Consider the following 19,928-nt stretch of genomic DNA (forward strand, 5'->3'; position numbering starts at 1 on the left):
CTCACGTGACAGCCCGGGGCGGGCGCGCGCCCCCGCCTCCCCGCCGCGCGCCCCCGCCTACCTGAAGCCCCAAGACGGCAGCAGGGCCTGGCTGAGGTGCGCGCGCAGCTGCCCCAGCGTCGGCTCAGCGTCTGGCATTTCCAGCTGCCAGGTCCGCTTCTGCAGCCGGACCCGCAGCTTCATGGCGGCGGCTGTAGGGCCCCGAGGCCCGGACCCGGTGGCGGCGACGGTGACGACGGCGCGGCGGCGGGCCCGGAGCGGCAGCCACCGGAGCCGTAGGGGTGGTGAGGGGCAGCGGAGTGAAGGCCCCTCCAGGGCCCCTGCCGGCCGGTCTCTGGAACTTGAGCGCCCCACCCCTCTCTTAAGGGCGCCCCCTGGAGCCCACCTGGCGACCGGGCAGCTGGCGGCCTGAGTCGACCCCGGCCGCTTGGCGTCATGCGATCGATGACTCGGCGCGCAACGCAGCCGCCTGGGAGCGAGAGGGCCACAATGCGCAGGCGCCGAGACTGCCGCGGCGTGCGAGTGTGGTGGCTGTAGCTGCTCTTATGCGGCCGGGCAGTGCTGACTCCTTCCAGGCGTGCGTGGAGATCCTTAGCTGCGCAGTATGTGATCGCCTCTCCGCAAGGCCCGGCGTGCCTGGTTCTTACCGCACTTCCTCCGTGGCGCCCAGCTCCAGCGGCAGGCGTCTGCTCTGAGAAGCCTTGGGTGGAGCCCAGGCTCTGGTAGTTTCCTCCTGTTGCAGCAAAATTTGCAACAGCTTTTAGTCCGCAACCTATATCGCTTCTCGGCCTTTTGGCTAAGATCAAGTGTAGTTCGCAACCTATATCCGCGAGTACAGTAGCAATCTGCTGCAAAGCAGTCACCCCAAAGTTTAACAGCTTAAAACAAGGAACATTTATTGTCCCATAGATTCTGTACATCAGGAGCTTGGGCATGGTGTGGGCGGGTGGTTCTGTCTCGGTCTCTCGTGACACTGCAATCAAGATGAAGGCCAAGGCTGCAGTTTATCTGAAGTCTTGACTCAGACTGGAGCGCCTGGCTCACTCACAAGCCTGTAGGCGGGAGGCCTGTTTTTCGCGGCACAGACCTCTCTATAGGGCCAATTGAGTGTCCCCGGGCCATGGCATCTGGCTTCCCTCAGAACACGTGATCCCTGAGAGACCGAAGCAGAAGCTACAATGTCTTTTGTGATACAGCCTCAGAAGTCACATACCATCACTTCGGTCATTGTGACCAACCCTTCAGTGTAGGAGGATTCCCAAGGCATGAATACTAATAGACACGTGTCAGCAGGAGTCCCTTGGGAGGCGGCTACCATACAGGGTCTGACATGATGATGATGATGATGATGATGATGATGATGATGATGATAACTTGGAGAGAGAATGTTCAAAGTTCATCTTTGTTACGATAGCCGGCCGTCCAAATCATAATAAAAGAGTCAAGTGAAGTTTCTTCCACTAGGTGGCAGTACTTGCCCACATCCTGACCATTAACTAAGCCCTTGTTATGGGCACCCACTTTCTGACAGATTCTATTCCAGGTTCTGGGGTCTCAAGGAACGAAAAGGCACTTTAATGATGCAGAGTTTACAATTGAATGAGTCAGTTCTTGTAGAGCATAATAAATGTTTTGTTTATGATAGAGATAAGAACAGTGTTGGGGACCGGGGTGCGTAGAGAAGGTTTGTGCCAGCAGGGTTCTTGATTGGCAAGGAATGTGAGATTGAGGAAGGGTAACGGGACCAGGGTGGCTCAATGGGGCCAGAGGGAGACAGGTAAAGAAGAGCCTTGAACTAAGCAAAGGATTTAGGACACATTCTAGACTGTTTGAGGAGTTTTAAGCAGGGGATTCTTGATCAGGTTGCTTAGTACTGAGCAATAGAGACTAGCTCTGGCTGACTAAGAAGAAAAGGAACCTGTAAAAAAGGGTACTGGATAGCTCAGGGAACTGGTGGGAGGACTAAAGAAGTAGTTCCAGGCTAATTCCGGGAATGAAACCCAGAACCACGCTGCAGAACTGGCCTGATGAGGAAACTATGATGACTGGGATTGGTGCAGCTGCCCCACCTGGCCCTGGAGAAAACTGCTGTCACCCTGACAGGAACCACTATGGAATGGCTGCCACCTTCAAATGCCGCACATCTTTGCCGCCTTCTGCACCAACAAAATGCCAAGCTTCGAAAAGAGCCTGTTACCTCCCCTTGCTAACTTCTGAATCAAAGGCTCATAGGGATGCACCTGATTGAGGGATATCAGGTCCCATGCCGGAGTCCTGGCTGCCAAGGAGAATGAGAGTGAGAGTCTAAACTCCTTCCTTGGGAAAACAAGACCTAAAATAATTGGAATTTCCACCAAATGTAGAAAGACCGTTCAAAAGATGGTAGGAAGCCATGAGTCTGACAGGTGCATACCACGGGGCATAGGTCAGATGTGAAATGTGACTCTATCACCAGTCAAGTGCAGGGGATATTAAATCAGAGTTCCTCAACCTTGGCACTGTTGACATTTGGGGCCTCGTATGTCTTAGTTGTAGAAGACTATCCTATGCCTTGTAAGATGTTTAGCAGCATCCCTGGTCTATCCACAAAATGCTACTAGAAACCTCTCCCCTGTTTGTAAGAACAAAAGATGTCCTCAAACTTTGCCACATATTCCCTAGAAGGCAAAATTGCCTTGAAAATAGGGACCCGCTCAGTTAGGAGGCTCTTTGGAAAGAATAAAGCAATTAGTGGAATGACAGTAAGAATGGAGACGATGGGTGGGGCAGGGATGCTGTTACAGAGGTAGAAATAATAGAAATTGGAAAATGGCAATATTGGGAGGCTCTGTTGGTTAGGATATAGCTTCAGCTACCCTAACAGAGATCTGAGCAGTGACCTAAACAACATATAAGTCTATTTCTCTCTGAGATACCATTCTTGGAGAAAGCAGTGCAAGGCTAATATGGTGGCCGTCTTTAAAGACCATCTACCACAATCCATTTCCCAGTACTGCGTAACCCTAGATAAGTTACTACCTGTAAAAATGGAAGTAGTAACAAGACTGTTTTCAGACAGCTGTGTTGTAAAGATTAAGTGAGATAATATCTTTAGTTCTGTCTTGTTTTAAACCACTACATTTGAGATCATTTGCTAAGACAATGGAAAACTGATCTGCCTGGGATCTTTGTCTCAATCCCTTGCCTAATGGGGTGTGACCACCGGCAGAAGTGATCCAGTCACAGGTGTCTCTTCTCTCCAGGAAGCGAACCAGAGCATTTCCAAGGCACCACCAAGATTTAAGGTACTCCAGAGGATGATCATCCAGAACCTCAAAGATCCATGACAATGATCTTCTCTCAACTATTTCTCTCCTTGAGAATTTTTTTTTCTTTCTTGCAGATGTCCCTTTAATGTCTGCAAGCAACAGTTACTGCAACTTTCAGATTTCAGAAATATAAATTTCTTTTTGTGTATTTAGCGGACCATTTCACAGAATACTACAAAAGGACAATGTCACTCTTCTGTGGGAATATATTGGCTCCCAAAGGGCTTCTTTTTTTTTTTAATAAATGTTTTATTTTAAGAATGGTTTTAGGTTTATAGAATGATTCTGAAGACTTATACACCACATACTCAATTTTTCCTATTAGTAACATCTTAGATGAGTGTAGAACATATATCACAATTAATGAATCCATGTTGATACATTTGTGGGTTTTTAAATATTTATTTTTGAGAGAGAGAGCACAGTGTGTAGGGGAGGGGCAGAGAGAGAGGGAGACAGGAGCCAAAGCAGGCTCTGTGCTGGCAGCAGAGAGCCTGATATGGGGGTCGAACTCATGAACAAACCATGAGATCATGACCTTAACCGACTGAGCCACCCAGGTGCCCAATTGATACATTTGAATTAACCAGTCTCGGGGCACCTGGGTGGCTTAGCCGGTTAAGCGTCTGACTTCAGCTCAGGTCATGATCTCACAGTTGTGAGTTTGAGCCCCACATCAGGCTCTGTGCTGACAGCTCAGAGCCTGGAGCCTGCTTCAGATTCTGTGTCTCCCTCTCTCTCTGCCCCTCCCCTGCTCACACTCTGTCTTTTTCTGTCTCAAAAATAAACATTAAAAAAATTTTTTAAGACAAAGTCTATACTTTATTCAGATTCCCTCCATTTTTTCCTAATATCCTTCTCCTGTTCCAGTATCCCATCTAGGACACCACATTACATCTGGTCATCACGTCTCCTTGGGCTTCTCTTGGCTGTGACAGTTTCTTAGACTTTCCTTTTTTTTTTTTAATGACCTTAACACTTTTAAGAATTTACTGGTCAGGTATTTTTTAGAACATTCTTCAGTTGAGGTTTGTCTGATATTTTCTCGTGACTAGAGGTAATGTGCTCCTGGGAGGAAGACCGTGAAAGTCAAGCTTCCGTTCTCATCACTGCATCAGTGCATACTGTCAATATGACTTCTCACTGTTGATGTTAACCCTGATCACATGGCTTCTGCTCGAGAAAGTTACTTCTTTTCTCTCCTTTTTGTATTGTATCCTTTGGAAGAAAGTCACTATGTGCAGCCCACACTTAGAGTGGGAAATACCCTACCTCCTTAGGAGTGGAGTGTATAGGTAAATTATTTGAATTTCTTCTCTACAGGATATTCGTTCTGTTCCCTATTTAGTCAATCCTTTATTTATATCAGTGTGGAGTTATATTTATTTTATTCTTTGGCTTATAATCCAATACTACTTCATTTATTTTCTTGCTCAAATTGTTCCGACTTTGGCCATTGGGACATCTTTCAGTTGGCTACTGTATCCATTTGATATCATTGTGGATTTTTGTTCACTTGTTGTGTGTGTGTATGCGCGTGTTTTGGGTTTGACCACTTTCTTACTTTCTGGCACTATACGATGCTTTAGGACCATTTTGTCTATATCCTGCCCCAGCCTTAGAATCAGCCATTTTCCCAAGGTGCTCCAGTTCCTCTTACTGGAGAGTGGTATTAGAAACCAATATCTGGGTGCTAGGTGTGCTCATTGCCATTGGGGTGTTACTGCGTCCAAGCCTTCTCAATGACACAGCTGAGAGATATGTATATGTACGTACCATTTCCATACGTAGCCGTCTATGTCTATATATGAAACTGAGCATGAGTTCATTTTCTTGTTTCCAACTCTAATCCATTGCCACGTGATTGTTCTGGTTACTTTTTCGCGGATCTGTAACTTCCCAGTCCAACTGCAACAAGTCCAGCTGCCTCCACCATCCATTTACTTCATCGTTCATTCCCAGCAGGAATAGTGGCTTCACAGTTCTTAACCCAGGCCCTTGTCAGAAACAACACTGCCACCTGGCGCACAGTGCCTGCCGCCCTTCCTCTTACAGACTCCACGTCTTCCCAAAGTGACCCTGGTCACCATCTTGTCCCCAGTCCCCTTCAGCAAGGTTGTTTCCTACATTTGTAATACATTTGGATTCTTTTCTCACATTTTGCATTCTGTCATGGACCCCTCCATCTCCTACATCATTTTTTTTAAGTTTACATACACTAATGTTTACTCTTTGGCTTGTAAAGCTCTATCTGTTTTGACAAATGCGTAATGTCTTGTTTCATAACCTAAAAAGCCCCCTGTGCTTCAACTTACTCCACCACTACTCCCCCCACCACCTCTGACAATCACTGACCTCTTTACTGTCAATTTACTTTTGCCTTTTCCAGAATATCATGTAATTGGAATCACAATGTGTATAGAATTTTTCTGACTTGATGACTGTCTTCTTTTACTTAACAATATGCCTTTAAAATTAACCCATGTCTTTTTTCATTTCATAGCTTATTTCTTTTTAATGCTGAATGACATTCTACTGTATGGTCGTACTGTAGTTTATCCATTCACCTATTGATAAACTGGTTGCTTCTAGTTTGGGGCAATTGTGAATAAAACTGCTATAAATATTTGTTTTTGTGCAGGCTTTTATGTGGACCTAAATTTTCAAGTCAGTTGAATAAACACCCAGGAACACCATTGCTGGGTCTTCTGGCAAAACTAGGTTGAATTTTGTAGGAAAGTGCCAAACTGTTTTTCCAAAGTGGCTGCATTTCCATTAGCCGTAAATGAGAGTTCCTTTAATCTCTATTGTCAGGTTTTCATTTTAACCATTCTAACAGATGTATAGTTGTATCTTGTTGCTTTAATTTGCAATTCCTAATAATGCTGAGCATCTTCTGTATGTTTATTTGCTATTGATACGTCTTCTTCAGTGAGGTGTTTTCAGATCTCTTGCCTACTTTTAATTAATTTTTTCTTATTGTTGTTTCCTTTAGTTTCCTAAATATAAATCAAATTTCTGTACATGATTTAAAAAAAAAACCTTTATAGTCCAGCTGGAAACCACTTTCTTCAATCTTCCCAATGACCCCTACTCACACTGCACTAATCCAAAATGTGTTTCCCTCTCCATACACCCTCCCCCACGAGTAAGTTTGCGTGCTCCTGTGTTTTTGCACATGCTGGTCCTTCTACCTGGAACAGCTTTCTTTTCCTTCCCAGGAAAAGTGTGTTGCTCCTTCCTATTGGAACATACTTTTCAATGTTACCCATCATATTACAGCACAATTATTTGCATATCAGTCTTTCTCCAGTCTTAGGTTATGAGTTTCTTAAGGGGAAAAGGCAGGTTTTATCCATCTTCAACAACATCCAGTCCCCACCTCCATTGTCAGGCCCGGTAAAGCAGAATTTTAAATGGTGTGAAGATATTCATGCTCATCTCTGAGTTCTTCATGTATCTGTTTGGAAAGTAAGATCTTCATTCTGTCTCTATCTAGAAAGCCAGATTGGCCTTAGTTTAAGTGTTTACATACAGATCCAATCCATTTTTCTGAATCTTGAGCTTTAATTGCCAGAGTTTATCATTTAGTAGGTCTGGAGAATGGCTTGAGAATTTCCATTTCTAATGACTTCCAGGTGGTGCTACTGTGAAACCACACTTTGGGAACCACCGGTCTGGACGATATGATCTTGCTGTGGTTGTTTTGGGTTGTCTTAACGTGATGAAGCACTTTGAGGTAGCTGTGCTTGGTAAGAAATCGAAATGGACCTTAAAGAGTGTTGTGAGATAAAATTCGAACCATGCAACCTCGAAAAAGAGTCTTCAGAAGTTGTTATAATGATTAAAACCCTTTCCAAGGACCAAAATGAAGATGTCTGGAATCTTTTGAAAGAAATAAATAAAAATACAAAAACTATTCTTGGAAAGCAAACTAGAAGGAGGCATACAGAAGACAGGGATAAGGGGTGAGAGGAGCACAAAGGATTTTCACCATTTGATAAACTTCAGTCTTGTTTGAATCTGTCACCAAGAGAATGTATTCGAATATGTATTGGATAATTAAAAATATTATTAGGAATATTAGAATCTGGCCCTCAAGAGGAGCCACTTTCTACAGCAAGGGCTAGATAGAAAAATATACTTTATTTTCTTGATTCTCAACCAAGGTGTGTCTGAGGACATTAGACAGACTGGAGACATTTTTGTCACAAGTAGAGTAGGAGAAAATGGTGCTACTAACATCAGGACGGAGGCCAAGGATGCTATTAAATGTCCCACAGTGCACAGAACAGCCCCCACATCAAAGAATTATGTGGCCCCGAATGTCAATAGCACTGAGGTAGAGAAGTCCTTGTCTGTCTGACGTGGACTCACACTGATGGTTCTCAGACATTTCAAAGTTGTATTACACTGTCTTGTGTGCTTGGTTCCAAAATATCCCTCATGTCTTATAAAAGTCATATATGTACATTTCAAATTTAACATGAATTTAAATTCACTTTGAACTGCAAATAATAAAATGTAGCCCCCTTTCACACAACTGATCGTAAGTGAAAGTGATTGGGTAAGTGGATTTGCTGACTTTTCAAAACCAGGTGGTGGTTAGTGCCATAAACCATTCCAGAATGTGACTGGCAGGATGGCCATGTCTAGATCAGTCATCACAGGCCTCAGGAGAGGGTAGTGTGGGACAGAGCCGGGAGGAGAGGGGGAGATGCTGCCAGGTGGTAGGACGATCCTGCCAGCTGTCTCCTCAGCCCTTCCAGAGTGAACTGTAGGGTCACTGATCTCTCTCGAGAGCCACACCAATTCCAGACAGCTTCCTCTGGTCAGGAATACGCTAGCAACTGCAAACAAACACATGTCTGTGTTACTCTTACAGATTCAGTTAGCAACTTGGAAAAACAGGTGTGTTATCTAGCAATAGCATCCTTCTGTCTCCTGACTTTCCACATCCCCAGGGCAGTGGGCTGCCCTTTAGCAATCTTCCTGAAGAAGCAGTTTGGCATAGTGGTCAAGAGAACAGACTCCGGGAAGCAGGACCCCTGGGTCCTGAGTCCTGGCTCCACAGCCTTTTAACTGACACCTAAGCTTGGACATATACTTAACCTCTTAGGTTCCTCGTCTACAAAATTGAGATAGTATTAGTACCTCATACAGTCTTGGTGGGGATTTAATGAGGTGACATATGGTTGGTGCCCAGAGCATAACAAAAAAATAGATGTTAGCTCTTATTTTGCCCGACCTCTGTTCCTTCTTCAGGGTGTCCTTCTAACGAGACTTCACCAATACAGAATGTGGGCTCATCCCCCCGCACTGACCCCCAAATACAGATAATCCCTATACCTCTCACTTTTCTCTCCTGCAAAGAATAATATGATTTCTCTTCCAAACTCAAATAAAATCTAGTACTCAGATAGCTTTTTTCTATATGGGAATAGCCCAGACATTCTAGAAACCAAGAAGGAGGATCCTCAGTTCCTTCACACTGTATCTTGACATCTTTCTTTTAACGAACAATTATTCTACCTGGTTAATTATGATGTTTCTTGGGAGTTTTAATTAAAAGTGTCCCTTGATCTGCAGAGACTAACACCCTGTCAGCCATTAGTAAGTGAAATAATTAATCTTGCCTTCTAGATTGCCATCGTGGGGAGGCTGGATAAGCAGAAGTTCCCAGCAAACTCTCAGTTAAATCTGAAAAATCAAAATAAATAATGAAACCGGACACAGTGCTACTGGCTTTGGCATGATGATGAATTCAGCACATTTGCCCGAAAGCAACTCCTTTAGCAGAAAGGAGGCTAGCTAAGCTGACTTCTCAGGACCCTTCCAAACGGAGTGAAACAAACTAGCTGCGCTGTCTTCTACCGTCTTTGTTTCCGAAACTCGAATTATTATTGGAGCCTCTTTTTCTAGAATTATTCCATGTCCCACCTGAGTTGTACCGTTATTTACTGTTTCCCATAAACGAACCCACTTCTTAAACTAGATGTACTTTTGTTTTAAAGGGGAAGCTATATAAAGGGACAATGTACTCATTTCCAGATAGAGAGTAAATGTAAAAAATAAATACCAGGAAACTAAACTTTGCATTTTTTTAAGTAGGTTCCACACTGTTGTGAGGCTTGAATGTACAACCCTGAGATCAAAAGTCACATATTCGTTCTACTAACTGAGCCAGCCAGGCACCCCAACTTTGTATGTTTCGCAAAAGCGGTTTAAAATATCTTTTAAATTATTAATTTGAAATGAAATAGAGAAAATATAGTAGTATCGCATCTTATTAACACAGTGCAAAAAACTATGTGCTAGCTCATTCAGCTTAATTGTCTCGGTGACTCTTTACAGAGGATCGCGGAGACCCAAACAAGTGAAGTAAATTGTCCCAAGTGCTGGGTGGGGTGGGCATGGCAGGTCCCTGTGAGGCCAGAGCCCCGGAGGACTGCAGGACGGAGTCCCCCCCCCAACACACACAGACTCTCTCCTGGCCACTCTTTCAGAGAACTCTCCTCATGTCCTGCACCAGATGCCCCAGGACACACAATGGTGACTCAGGTTTCCATCAAGACTCTCGGGTCTTCTAGGACAAAAGGAAAAATTAATACTTGCATCAGGAAAAATACTGCTGTTTTACGATGTTCAGATTGCCTGTAAGTCTAGCTGATGCTGTGCAGCTGGTTCAGGGACAGGAGGGGCACAGGAGGCTGAGCGGGATGGGGAACTTTGCACCAGAAAAGGAATGGGGCATCTGGAGAGGAAGGTGGAGGCAAGTGACCACTCTGGGCAGGAGATTTGAGAGGAAACTTAGGACCATGGGAGAAGAGAGGAAGACGAGAAACAGGTACTGACACCCAGGGAAGATTCTGAGGAAAGGAAAATAGTTTTCCATATAATGTGTAAGGCCATTCCTCTTCTCCCACGTCTGTCTTTGTATTCTTTTTCTTCATATGCCAAAGACGATCACAATACAATTTCAAGTGTTTACGTTTTCAAGCTCCTGAGATGACCCCACATCCCTCCAGAAGCATGCACACCGTGGGAAACTGCCTCTCACACACGCCCGTCCACTCTGTGGCTTTCATTTCGCCTCTAGGAGGATGACTTAGAAATTCATACTTCCAGCCGACCTTTCCCTGAACCCCAACTACCCACGTGACACCGCTATTTAAATGCCTAATACCGGTGTTACTGCCTTCCCACCTCTCAAGCTCACAGCCCACCTTTGCTGTTCCCTCCACCCATTCTCTTCCGTGCTTTGCCTGCCTGGTTCTTGGGCTTAGATCTCAGCTCAGACAGACCTTCTCAGAGGAGCCCTCCCGGACCATCTCACAAAGTAAGCGTGCCTCCCCCGGCGATATCGCTCTACCACTTACAAGACCACCGCACCAACTATGTTCCCTATTTCCTTCATAGTACATGTCACATTGTATACATTTTTATTTATTTTGTTTGCTTGTTTACGTCATGTCTTCATCTGATAAACTCCACATGGACAGGGAGTCTGTCTTTTTTACTGAAGGGGTCTGTGCACACAGTAGGTGCCCAATACTTGTGAATTTAATGCATGGAATCTGTGAGGACTGACAATAAATGATTCTCTGAGGAACATGTCTTCAGGCTCGTATCGCTTAAGTCATGGAGGTGGAACCCTGATGAATGGGATGATTGCCTCATAAGAGAGGCTCCAGAGAGATCCCCGCCTCCTTCCACTGCGTGAGGACATTGGCAGAAGGTGCTGGTTATGAACCAGGATGTGATCATGCTGGCTCCTTAACCTTGGACTTCCCAGCCTCCAGAACTGGGAGCAGCAAATTTCTGTTTAAACACTATAGCAGCCCAAACAGACTGATGGTTAACAGCACTTTTTTTTTTCCACCAGAACCTATCAAGGTAGATGCTGTTCTTATTCCCACTTTGTCCCTAAGGAACACAAGTTTCAAAAGGTAAATATAAGGGCACCTGGGTGGCTCAGTCAGTTGAGCACCTGACTTCGGCTCAGGTCATAATCTCATGGTTCCTGGGTTCAAGCCCTGCATTGGGCTCTGTGCTGACAGCTCAGAGCCTGGAGCCTGTCTTTGGATTCTGTGTGTCCCTCTCTCTCTGACCCTCCCCTGCTCATGCTGTCTCTTTCTCTCTCAAAAATAAATTTTTAAAAAAACATTAAAATAAAATAAAAAGGTAATATAACTGGAGGCACACCAGATGAGAAAACTGAAAATGTGCCTGTTCTTATTAGGGTTCCCAATCTCATGGGTTTTCTCAGGACTGCCTTGGGTTCAGTACAGAAAACCCCACATCCTGAGGAACCAGGAGAGTTGGTCGCCCTACCTTACCCTGAAAACTGTAAATAAGATGTTAGACACTTCATGCCAGCAGACCCCTGGCCATGTAAAATGCAAGGACTAAAACATGGGGAATGGGAGTGCAGATGTGGTTTAGAACCTACAGCTGTGAAGTCACATGGTGGCGGCTGCACCCACCCAACTTCCCTCAAAGGAATGCTGGGAGCGGAAGGCACTAACAACCCGAAAAGGAACAGACACTTAGAGATGCCATCTGTGCTTCTACCTACCCTGCAAGATAAAGGTGGTAACTAAATCAGCCTGGTTACCAAGCCTCATGCTTTCAGACGGATCCACCAAAAGTCCAAAAGGTATTGTGGGTGCCATCCACTGCAGGCACCCTGACCAGGAGAAACCGGCTTATTATCCCAGAGAGGAAAAGCCTTCCTCTTCCAATTCAAAACAATTTGACACCTTTTTTCAGTTTACTGGAAGTCTCCTCTTAATCATTCTGGTAATGTTGTCATAATAATTTTGTGTGTGTGTGTGTGTGTGTGTGTGTGTGTGTGTGTGTGTGTGTGTTGGCAGTGGGTAATCATTGCATGGGTGGCATCGTCTGCTCATCTAGGTAGAGCCGGTAGTGTTCATTCATGCTATTGGGCAATTGAAGTGTAGCAATTATATATTACATTTTGAAAGAGGCATTAAAAAAAATCCACCACTAGATGATTCAGACATAATTATCTTGTCTTTTCAGCAGCTGAGTTCAAGGCTCAAGAGGAGAACACATAGCGCTTCAAAAGCAGAAGGAATCGAAGGTGCTCCCCAGGGTTGGACGCTTCCTCGGTTTGAGGTAAGAATCATGAGCAAACTTCTCTGCCAGCACATCTCCCAGCTGGGATTACCCTCTTGCTGGAGATGTCCTGGGCCTGGTAGAACACCTTGGACAGTCAGCTGTCACCACAGCCTGAGTCCTGACTATCTGCCTGGGTTTTTCTGTTTTGTGTTGGTTTTTCTGTCACTCGTGTCCACCCAGAAGACTATGAGCAGGTCTAAGAAAGAAAAATAGAGTTTGTTTGGACAATAGACTTAGTTTTTCATCATTCAGCAATGTTATATTAAGTCTGGACTTATTTATGCCTTCATTTCAGTGCGGAACCCAGCTCAGTGGCAGAAAATTCAACCTTAGCTCTGAATCAGCGTGGATGTAGGAATAAAGAATTGCTGTGATGTCTGTGCTTTGGGGCCAGGTCTTAAGCCACATTGGTGACCTACATCTTGCCAGAGTAAAGGACACTCCCACTTGCCAGAATCGTTTAACCTGTTTGTGTTAAGTATAGAGTTTGGGGAAGACTAAGTGTAAATTTTCAAGGCCTTCTCATTAGAGATCTTGGTAAAATAAGAGGTGTGAACTGAATCCCTTGAAATTAGTCCCCAATTCTTCCCATAGTCTATGACTGTTGATTTAGACTCCTTACATTCATTTTGTCTTAACCATTAGGTTGGAATATTCTGACAGCCTAGGCTTCTTTAAACCAATTGGCTTAATTTTTCAACCTTCCCCTTGCTATAAAGGCTACATTTCATTCACTTATCACTCCTTTAACTGATTTTTCCAAAGTCTATCAAAGGCCCCTCTGTGAATACTTATAGTAAGTCGACCTATCTCAGGAATTTTCTAAGTTGTACTGGAATCTTCTTATTTCTGGTCATCAGAATGGCTTAGGCAAAGGCCATCTAATATATTTGTGTTTTTATTTGTTAAATTTTAACTTTAATTCCAATTATTTGATATACAATGTTATATCAGTTTCAAATATATAAATAGTGATTCAACAATTCAACACATCACCCAGTGCCCATCAAACAGGTGCACTCCGTAATCCCCATCACCTATTTCACCCATCCCCCCATCCACTTCCTTTCTGGTAACCATCTGCTCTCTGTAGTTTAAAGTCTGTTTCTTGGTTTGTCATATATATATATATATATATATATATATATACACACACATATATATACACATATATATATACACATATATATGCATGTATATATATATATGTATTTGTGTATATATATATATATATATAGTTTTTCCTTTGCTCATTTGTTTTGTTTCTTAAATTCCACATATGACTAAAACCACATGGTATTTGTCTTCTCCGACTGACATATTTTCCTTAGCATTATACTCTCCAGCTCTATTCATGTTGTTGCCAGATTTCATTCTTTTTTATAGCTGAATGATATTCCATTGTGACTGTATGTATGTGTGTGTGTGTGTGTGTGTGTGTGTGTGTGTGTACACCACACCTTCTTTATCCGTTCATCTATCAGTGAATACTTGGCTGGTTCCATAATTTGGCTATTGTAAATAATGCTGCTATAAATAGGAGTGCATGTATCTCTTTGAATTAGTGTTTTTGTATTTTTGAGTGTAAATATCCAGTAGTGCAATTACTAGATCATATGGTAATTCTATTTTTAACTTTCTGAGGATCTTCCCTACTGTTTTTCCACAGTGGCTATACCAGTTAGCATTCCTACCAACAGTGCACAAGTATTCCTTTTTCTCCATACCCTTTGCCAACATTTGTTGTTTCTTGTGTTGATTTTAGCCATTCTGACAGGTATGAGGTAATATCTCATTGTGGTTTTGAATTGCATTTCCCTGGTGATCAGTGATGAGCATCTTTTCATGTGTCTGGTTGAGCATCTGGATTTCTTCTTTGGAGAAATGTCTATTCATGTCTTCTGCCTATTTTTTTATTGTAATCTTACAAGGTTTTTGGGTGTTGTGTTATATATGTTCTTTTATATTTTGGATACTTACCCTTTATCATTTGCAAATATCTTCTCCTATACTGTAGGTTGCCTTTTAGTTTTGTTGATTGTTTCCTTCACAGTGTAGAAGCTTTTTATTTTGAAATAATCCCAATAGTTTACTTTTGCTTTTGCTTTTATGCATCAGGTGACATATCTAGAAAAATATTGCTATGGTAGGGCCATCTAATTTAGAAATGTTGTTCTGTCTGTTCATTGGTATATAAATTAATGAGGTTCTGAATCTTGGAAAGAAACAATTCCTCAGAAGCAACAAAATAGATAACTTGTTGGCAAGGTTTATAAGTCATCTCGGATCCCTTCTTTTGGGGCAACTCATCCTGCCCTTACTTGTCAGCCAAATTACTTAACCTTTTAGGACTCATCTCCTTGTTTGACAAGGTTCCTTCCCTCCTCTGTCCATAACAAATAATTCAACTGAAAGTTACAGTCTATCCTTTTATAGCCTAGTAATTTCACTCATAAAATTTCTAGAGGAAAAATATGTTTTTAAGTGCGCAGTTTTGAGTTCCCAGATCTCTATCAAAGTAGACCATTTCAGAAACATCCTTTAACCAAGAAGGGAAATAGATTTTTAGTGCTGGAAGGGAATTTAAAGTTCTATTTGTGCTCAAGAAAATACAAAAGCATTTGCACTTTGGTGCTTGAATATTTCCAGTTGCTTAATGATTTTTTTGACCTAGAAAATGGCAGCAAGCAACTCGTATTTAAAGGTCCCAGATGAAGGAGCACCTGGGTGGCTCAGTTGGTTAAGAATCCAACTTCAGCTCATGTCATGATCTTGTAGTCCGTGGGTTCAAGCTGTTCGGCTCTGTGCTGACAGCTCAGAGCCTAGATCCTGGTTTGGATTCTGTATCTTCCTCTCTCTCTCTGCCCTTCCCCCACTCACACTCTGTGTATGTCTCTCTCTCTCTCTCAAAAATAAACATTAAAAAGATAAAGTTCTCAGATAAAAATGAAAAATCTAGCACTTATCAAGTAATTAAATTCATAAACACTAGCATTGGGATCCAGAATAGCAAGGTGTGATTCCCAGGTGCCTGATTTACTACATGGTCTCAGATGGGTCATCAGACTCTCTAAGCCTCTGTGTCCACATGCCTAAGATGGAGGTAGGATAATAGTAACAACTACCTCCATTGTTGTGAATTTTGTAAAAAAAAAAATCCAAATTTATTATTTTAGTTGTTTCTCCATTAACAAGGAATAACTCTGCTTTGTCTTATTGTGCTTTTTTACTGTAGGAATGAGGAACTGTTTATATGATGGTTTGGTTTTCTTATTTTTTTTTCACACTTTCTTAGTTAACCAGAATCTTGTAAGCCAGTCAGTTGGTCAGTTAGCAAATATTTACTGAGGTCCTACTATGTGCCAGGCAGAGAAAACATTTCAACCTTAATTTGGATACAATTGAATGTGTACAGACTTTTTGGTCTAACACTTTTTTTCCTATCATTTTCCACTGCTTTGAAAATGTTTCCCTCTTTAAAAAAAAAAAAAAATCCCTCACCTGCTTGCCTTGCATGGCACATCCACTTACAATTCTTTGCCCACAGCCATGTCAGTGTGCTTGCACATCAGTATGGCCTCACCATTTGTTAAAGTGTGGAAATACTTTTACACCAGTTGATGAATAGTCATTAACCTCAGCCCCAGGAGTGTTTCCCTCACCCCCATTAATTCATCCATCTCTGCCTGTCCCTGTCTCCAAGACCCCTTGACCAACTACCGCCCTACCCTGGACAAGAATCAAGGATGGCCTAGGGCAGATGGCAACAGTACCTAATTCCTGCATTCATTCTAAGTATAAGATGTTGATATCACCATGCCTCCCACTTGCTTCTCCTACTCCCCACACTTCCTTCAACCCTCCAATCACTACCTGCCTGACCAGAGACCAGCCCCCTATTCGAGTCCCTCCCCCTTGGCTCTTACTGTCATTGCTCTATGCTTCTCTTGGTGTTTTCTGCACCCTGACCATCCATAAACTACCCCTCTGTAGCCCTGCCCCCAGTACTGCTTTCCTTTCTGTACATTGTCCTATACAACAACTCAAATCAACTCTATAGGGTTAAAACATCACATTGAGTGCACAAGGCCATAGCAGTGTTAAGATATTGAAATGCCTCGGTTTCTAATAGTAGTCACTGTGAATCCCTCATTCTATCCCCATTACCCCAAACACACTGGCCAGTCCATCCTGTCCCCATGATCCAGTACCTACCCTCCCCAACCCTGCCCCCAGACTGTGGCCAACATCTGTTTGAATGGGTACATGTACTCCACCAGTGCGCAAATGCTTTGTTTGTCACCTCTGCAAAGAACTGTAATATAACGCAGAGCGAGGTGAGGGTTCTTCCTTCATTTAGAATTCATTGATTCATTCTACGAATACTTATCAATCACTCTGTATCTGAGACATTAAGCCAGGCTCTAGGACCTCCAAACCAGATGAGGTCTCTGTCCTCATGGCACTTACATTCTGGTAGGAGAGACAGACAATACATGAGAATTAAAATGTACGCACATAAATAAATATATATATTGACCAAAAATTCAGAAGGAAATGAGATTAATTAACCTAGAGAAGTCAGAAATGGCTTCAGAAAGGCTGTGTTTAAAATGAACCTTAAGGATTCACATGGTTTCTGCAGGCCTAGGTGAAGAAGAACAGTATAAGCACAGGCATTAGGCAGGAAACGTGGTGGGTGTTTAAGTACCAGGAGTTCAGTTTGTCTGGACAGTGGGGTACACAGACAGGGTTCCTGGGAGATCAGGTTGACTGAGCCAGCCTCTTCTTACACCTGAAAGTAGACTTATGCACCACAGAACAGAGAGGTCAGGATCCCAATTCTCAACTTCATGGCCCTCCAGCAAAATACCAACACGAACATTCGTTAGTCTGAACGTAGGTCCTCTTTGTAGGTTGGGCTGCTTGTGCACTAGACAAAATGCCAGTCCAAGGGATGATGGGGCAGCCCTTGCTCTCCCCACCAAGCTGGGTACACTGGTGTGGGATTTTCCTAAAATATTCTCTGCTTGCCCCTTTGGGCCAGAAGGCTGGTATGTATCCAAAGGGCACCTTTTCCCATTCCAAACACAAGACCAAGATAGGCTAGCAACAGCCTTGCTCAGACACTCCTCTCCCTGCTCAGACTGCTCTGCTTCTCTCAAATAAATTCTCTGGAATACCCCCTTGTCAACTTCATTCCATTTCCATCTCTATGTCCTTCTCTATAAAGCCCACCCAACCCCTTTTATCAAACCTCTTGCTTGTCTTGGCCAAGCACCCCACACACCCCCTCTCAATGATCTTTCCCTTCATCCAGACGGCTCCTGAATCCCAGACCTTCTTTGAACCCTTCCCCGCCTCACCTCCTCCCTTTGCATGGCTCCCACACCTTCCTCTTCCTTGACCACCCCCACAAATGCTTCCCTGGTTTGTTTCACGTTTGTATGCTAACTCAGCGGGAATCTGTCACCTGTGGGTCTTTGGCACATATGAATGTGGCAATAGTCGCTCACCCAGATTGTAAACTAGAACTAGAAACAAGGCTATGAATGTATTACTCACTCAGCTGTCATTAAAAGAAACCCATGTCACTGTTGCTATTGGTAACCTGTGCTGTATTCATCAAGAAAATAGGCTGGCATTAATTCACTGAGTCCACTAATTATATAAATATACATTGTATATTTAATACATGCCAAGCAATAGCAATATAACATGAAAAACATGTGGTCCCTCTCCTTGGAGATATTTATTTAATTTTTTGAGTGTATCTACTATGTGCCAAGCATTGTACTAGACTCTGGGATAAGCCAAGGGTGTGTTAAGGATGGAAGTCGATGAGGAAGTAGAAATGTGGAGAAGGGCAGGGTCTTGCAGGTGGGCTGCGAGCTTAAACCCCATCTTGTGGGCAAGGGGGAGTCATTAAGGGTCTTCAAGCAGATGAGTGATTGCCTCACACCCGTTGAAGCCACCTTTCTAAACTACTGACTCTTGTTCTAAAACTGTCAAGAATCCTGAATCCCCAACCAATTATCCTTCCCAAGGCATATCACGGTTGTCAGATTTACGGCAAGGCTCTTGTGTCACATTGCATTGTATTGTATTGAGTTATAATCATCCATGTGTGTGTGTGACTCACCCACTAGTCTGTGGGAAGCAGAGGTCAAGGGCACGCGTAGGTCATCTCTGCATTCTCAGCACCTAGCACATGTTCTGATATGTTCAACAAATGATTACTGGATGGGTGGATGGATGGATGGGTGGGTGGATAGATATATGGACAGATGGGTGGGGAGAGTGAGTTCTGGAAGTAAGCAATGAAACAAGAAATCATAGAAAAGCAGGATGGAACTGACCAATGAAAAAGTCAAGAATAATAAAGGAACCATAAATGTTGGTTGTTGCAGATGCATACAAAGGAAGTCGGAGCCCTCTGGGGATGTTTCTTCCTGTGGAATCTCTACATCTCATCCGCCCAGACCGTTTACCCTGGAATCAAGGCCAGGGCTACTCAACGGGCTCTGGACTATGGTGAGTGGCGTGCTTTCAGCCTCCCAGGTGGAGTCTGTAACCCAACGCAGAAGCTCTTACTGGACCATCTCAGGACGGAGGCAAGCTCTGCTGTGGAATGATCCAGCCCCTAATGAAGGGGCTGCTAGGATGGCTGGAAAGGAAGTGGTGTCTAAAAACAGTCATGTTGGGGCGCCTGGGCGGCTCAGTCAGTTAAACATCTAACTCTGGATTTCAGCTCAGGTCATGATCTCATGGATCGTGGGTTTGAGTCCTGCCTCAGGCTTTGCACTGACAGACCAGAGCCTGCTTAGGATTCTCTTTCTCCCTCCCTCCCTGCACCTCCTCTGCTCATCCACACGCATTCTCTCTCTCTCAAAATAAATAAGTTTTTTAATACAATAAAAGGGTACCTGGGTGGCTCAGTCAGTTAAGCATCCAACTTTGGCTCAGGTCATGATCATGCTGTTTGAGTTTGAGCCCCACACCGGGCTTGCTGCTGTCAGCACAGAGCCCGCTTTGGATCCTCTGTCCCCATCTCTCTGCCCCTCCCCTGCTTGTGCGCTCTCTCTCCAAAATAAAGAAACATCTTTTGAAAAATAAAATAAAATAAAAAACGATCACCCTAATGGTAGACCTATCCAAACAGAGCCACAGATAGTCATTCTTTCCCTCCCCCGCCCGCACCCCCCACACACGGACAGTGAACATCTCTGCTCTAAAGGAGGATATGCCATAGGACAGAGGGAAGGGGATGTGAGAGTAAAAGCGACCCCTTAGAGCCTCAGAAAGGTCTCGCCTCCAGAAGGAACTTAGAGTCCCCTAAAACTGTGCCAAAGGGAATGTGGACGATGAGCTTGCATTTTTCTTGAGAGAAGCTCATCATCAGACGCAAAAAGGGGCCGGAGATGCTGAAAGATTAAGGAAACCCCTCCAGAGGTGTTTATACATGTCGGGCAGAGC

The 19,928-nt window shown here is 43.7% G+C and overlaps 2 protein-coding genes across 4 annotated transcripts in view; one reads left to right on the forward strand and one right to left on the reverse strand.

Moving 5' to 3' along the window:
- FBXO7 (F-box protein 7) overlaps positions 1 to 475 on the reverse strand; it is a 21,354-nt gene extending 20,879 nt beyond the window's left edge. The window contains exon 1 of one of the 3 annotated variants that reach the window (XM_029954716.1): positions 62 to 371. In XM_029954716.1, the coding sequence (XP_029810576.1) occupies positions 62 to 183 (122 nt within the window). In that variant the 5' untranslated portion in view covers positions 184 to 371. The other 2 variants (XM_029954717.1, XM_029954714.1) reach the window with 2 other exon arrangements.
- An 11,898-nt stretch (positions 476 to 12,373) lies between these two features.
- The window catches only part of BPIFC (BPI fold containing family C), a 42,271-nt gene continuing 34,716 nt past the window's right edge, over positions 12,374 to 19,928 (forward strand). Inside the window, exons 1-2 of the mRNA XM_029955167.1 lie at positions 12,374 to 12,449; positions 18,863 to 18,986. Of these exons, the coding sequence (XP_029811027.1) occupies positions 18,863 to 18,986 (124 nt within the window). The 5' untranslated portion in view covers positions 12,374 to 12,449. The remainder of the gene's footprint in view (positions 12,450 to 18,862; positions 18,987 to 19,928) is intronic.

This window comes from Suricata suricatta, chromosome 10 (genome assembly GCF_006229205.1).
Source record: "Suricata suricatta isolate VVHF042 chromosome 10, meerkat_22Aug2017_6uvM2_HiC, whole genome shotgun sequence".
Taxonomy (NCBI): Eukaryota; Metazoa; Chordata; class Mammalia; order Carnivora; family Herpestidae; genus Suricata; species Suricata suricatta.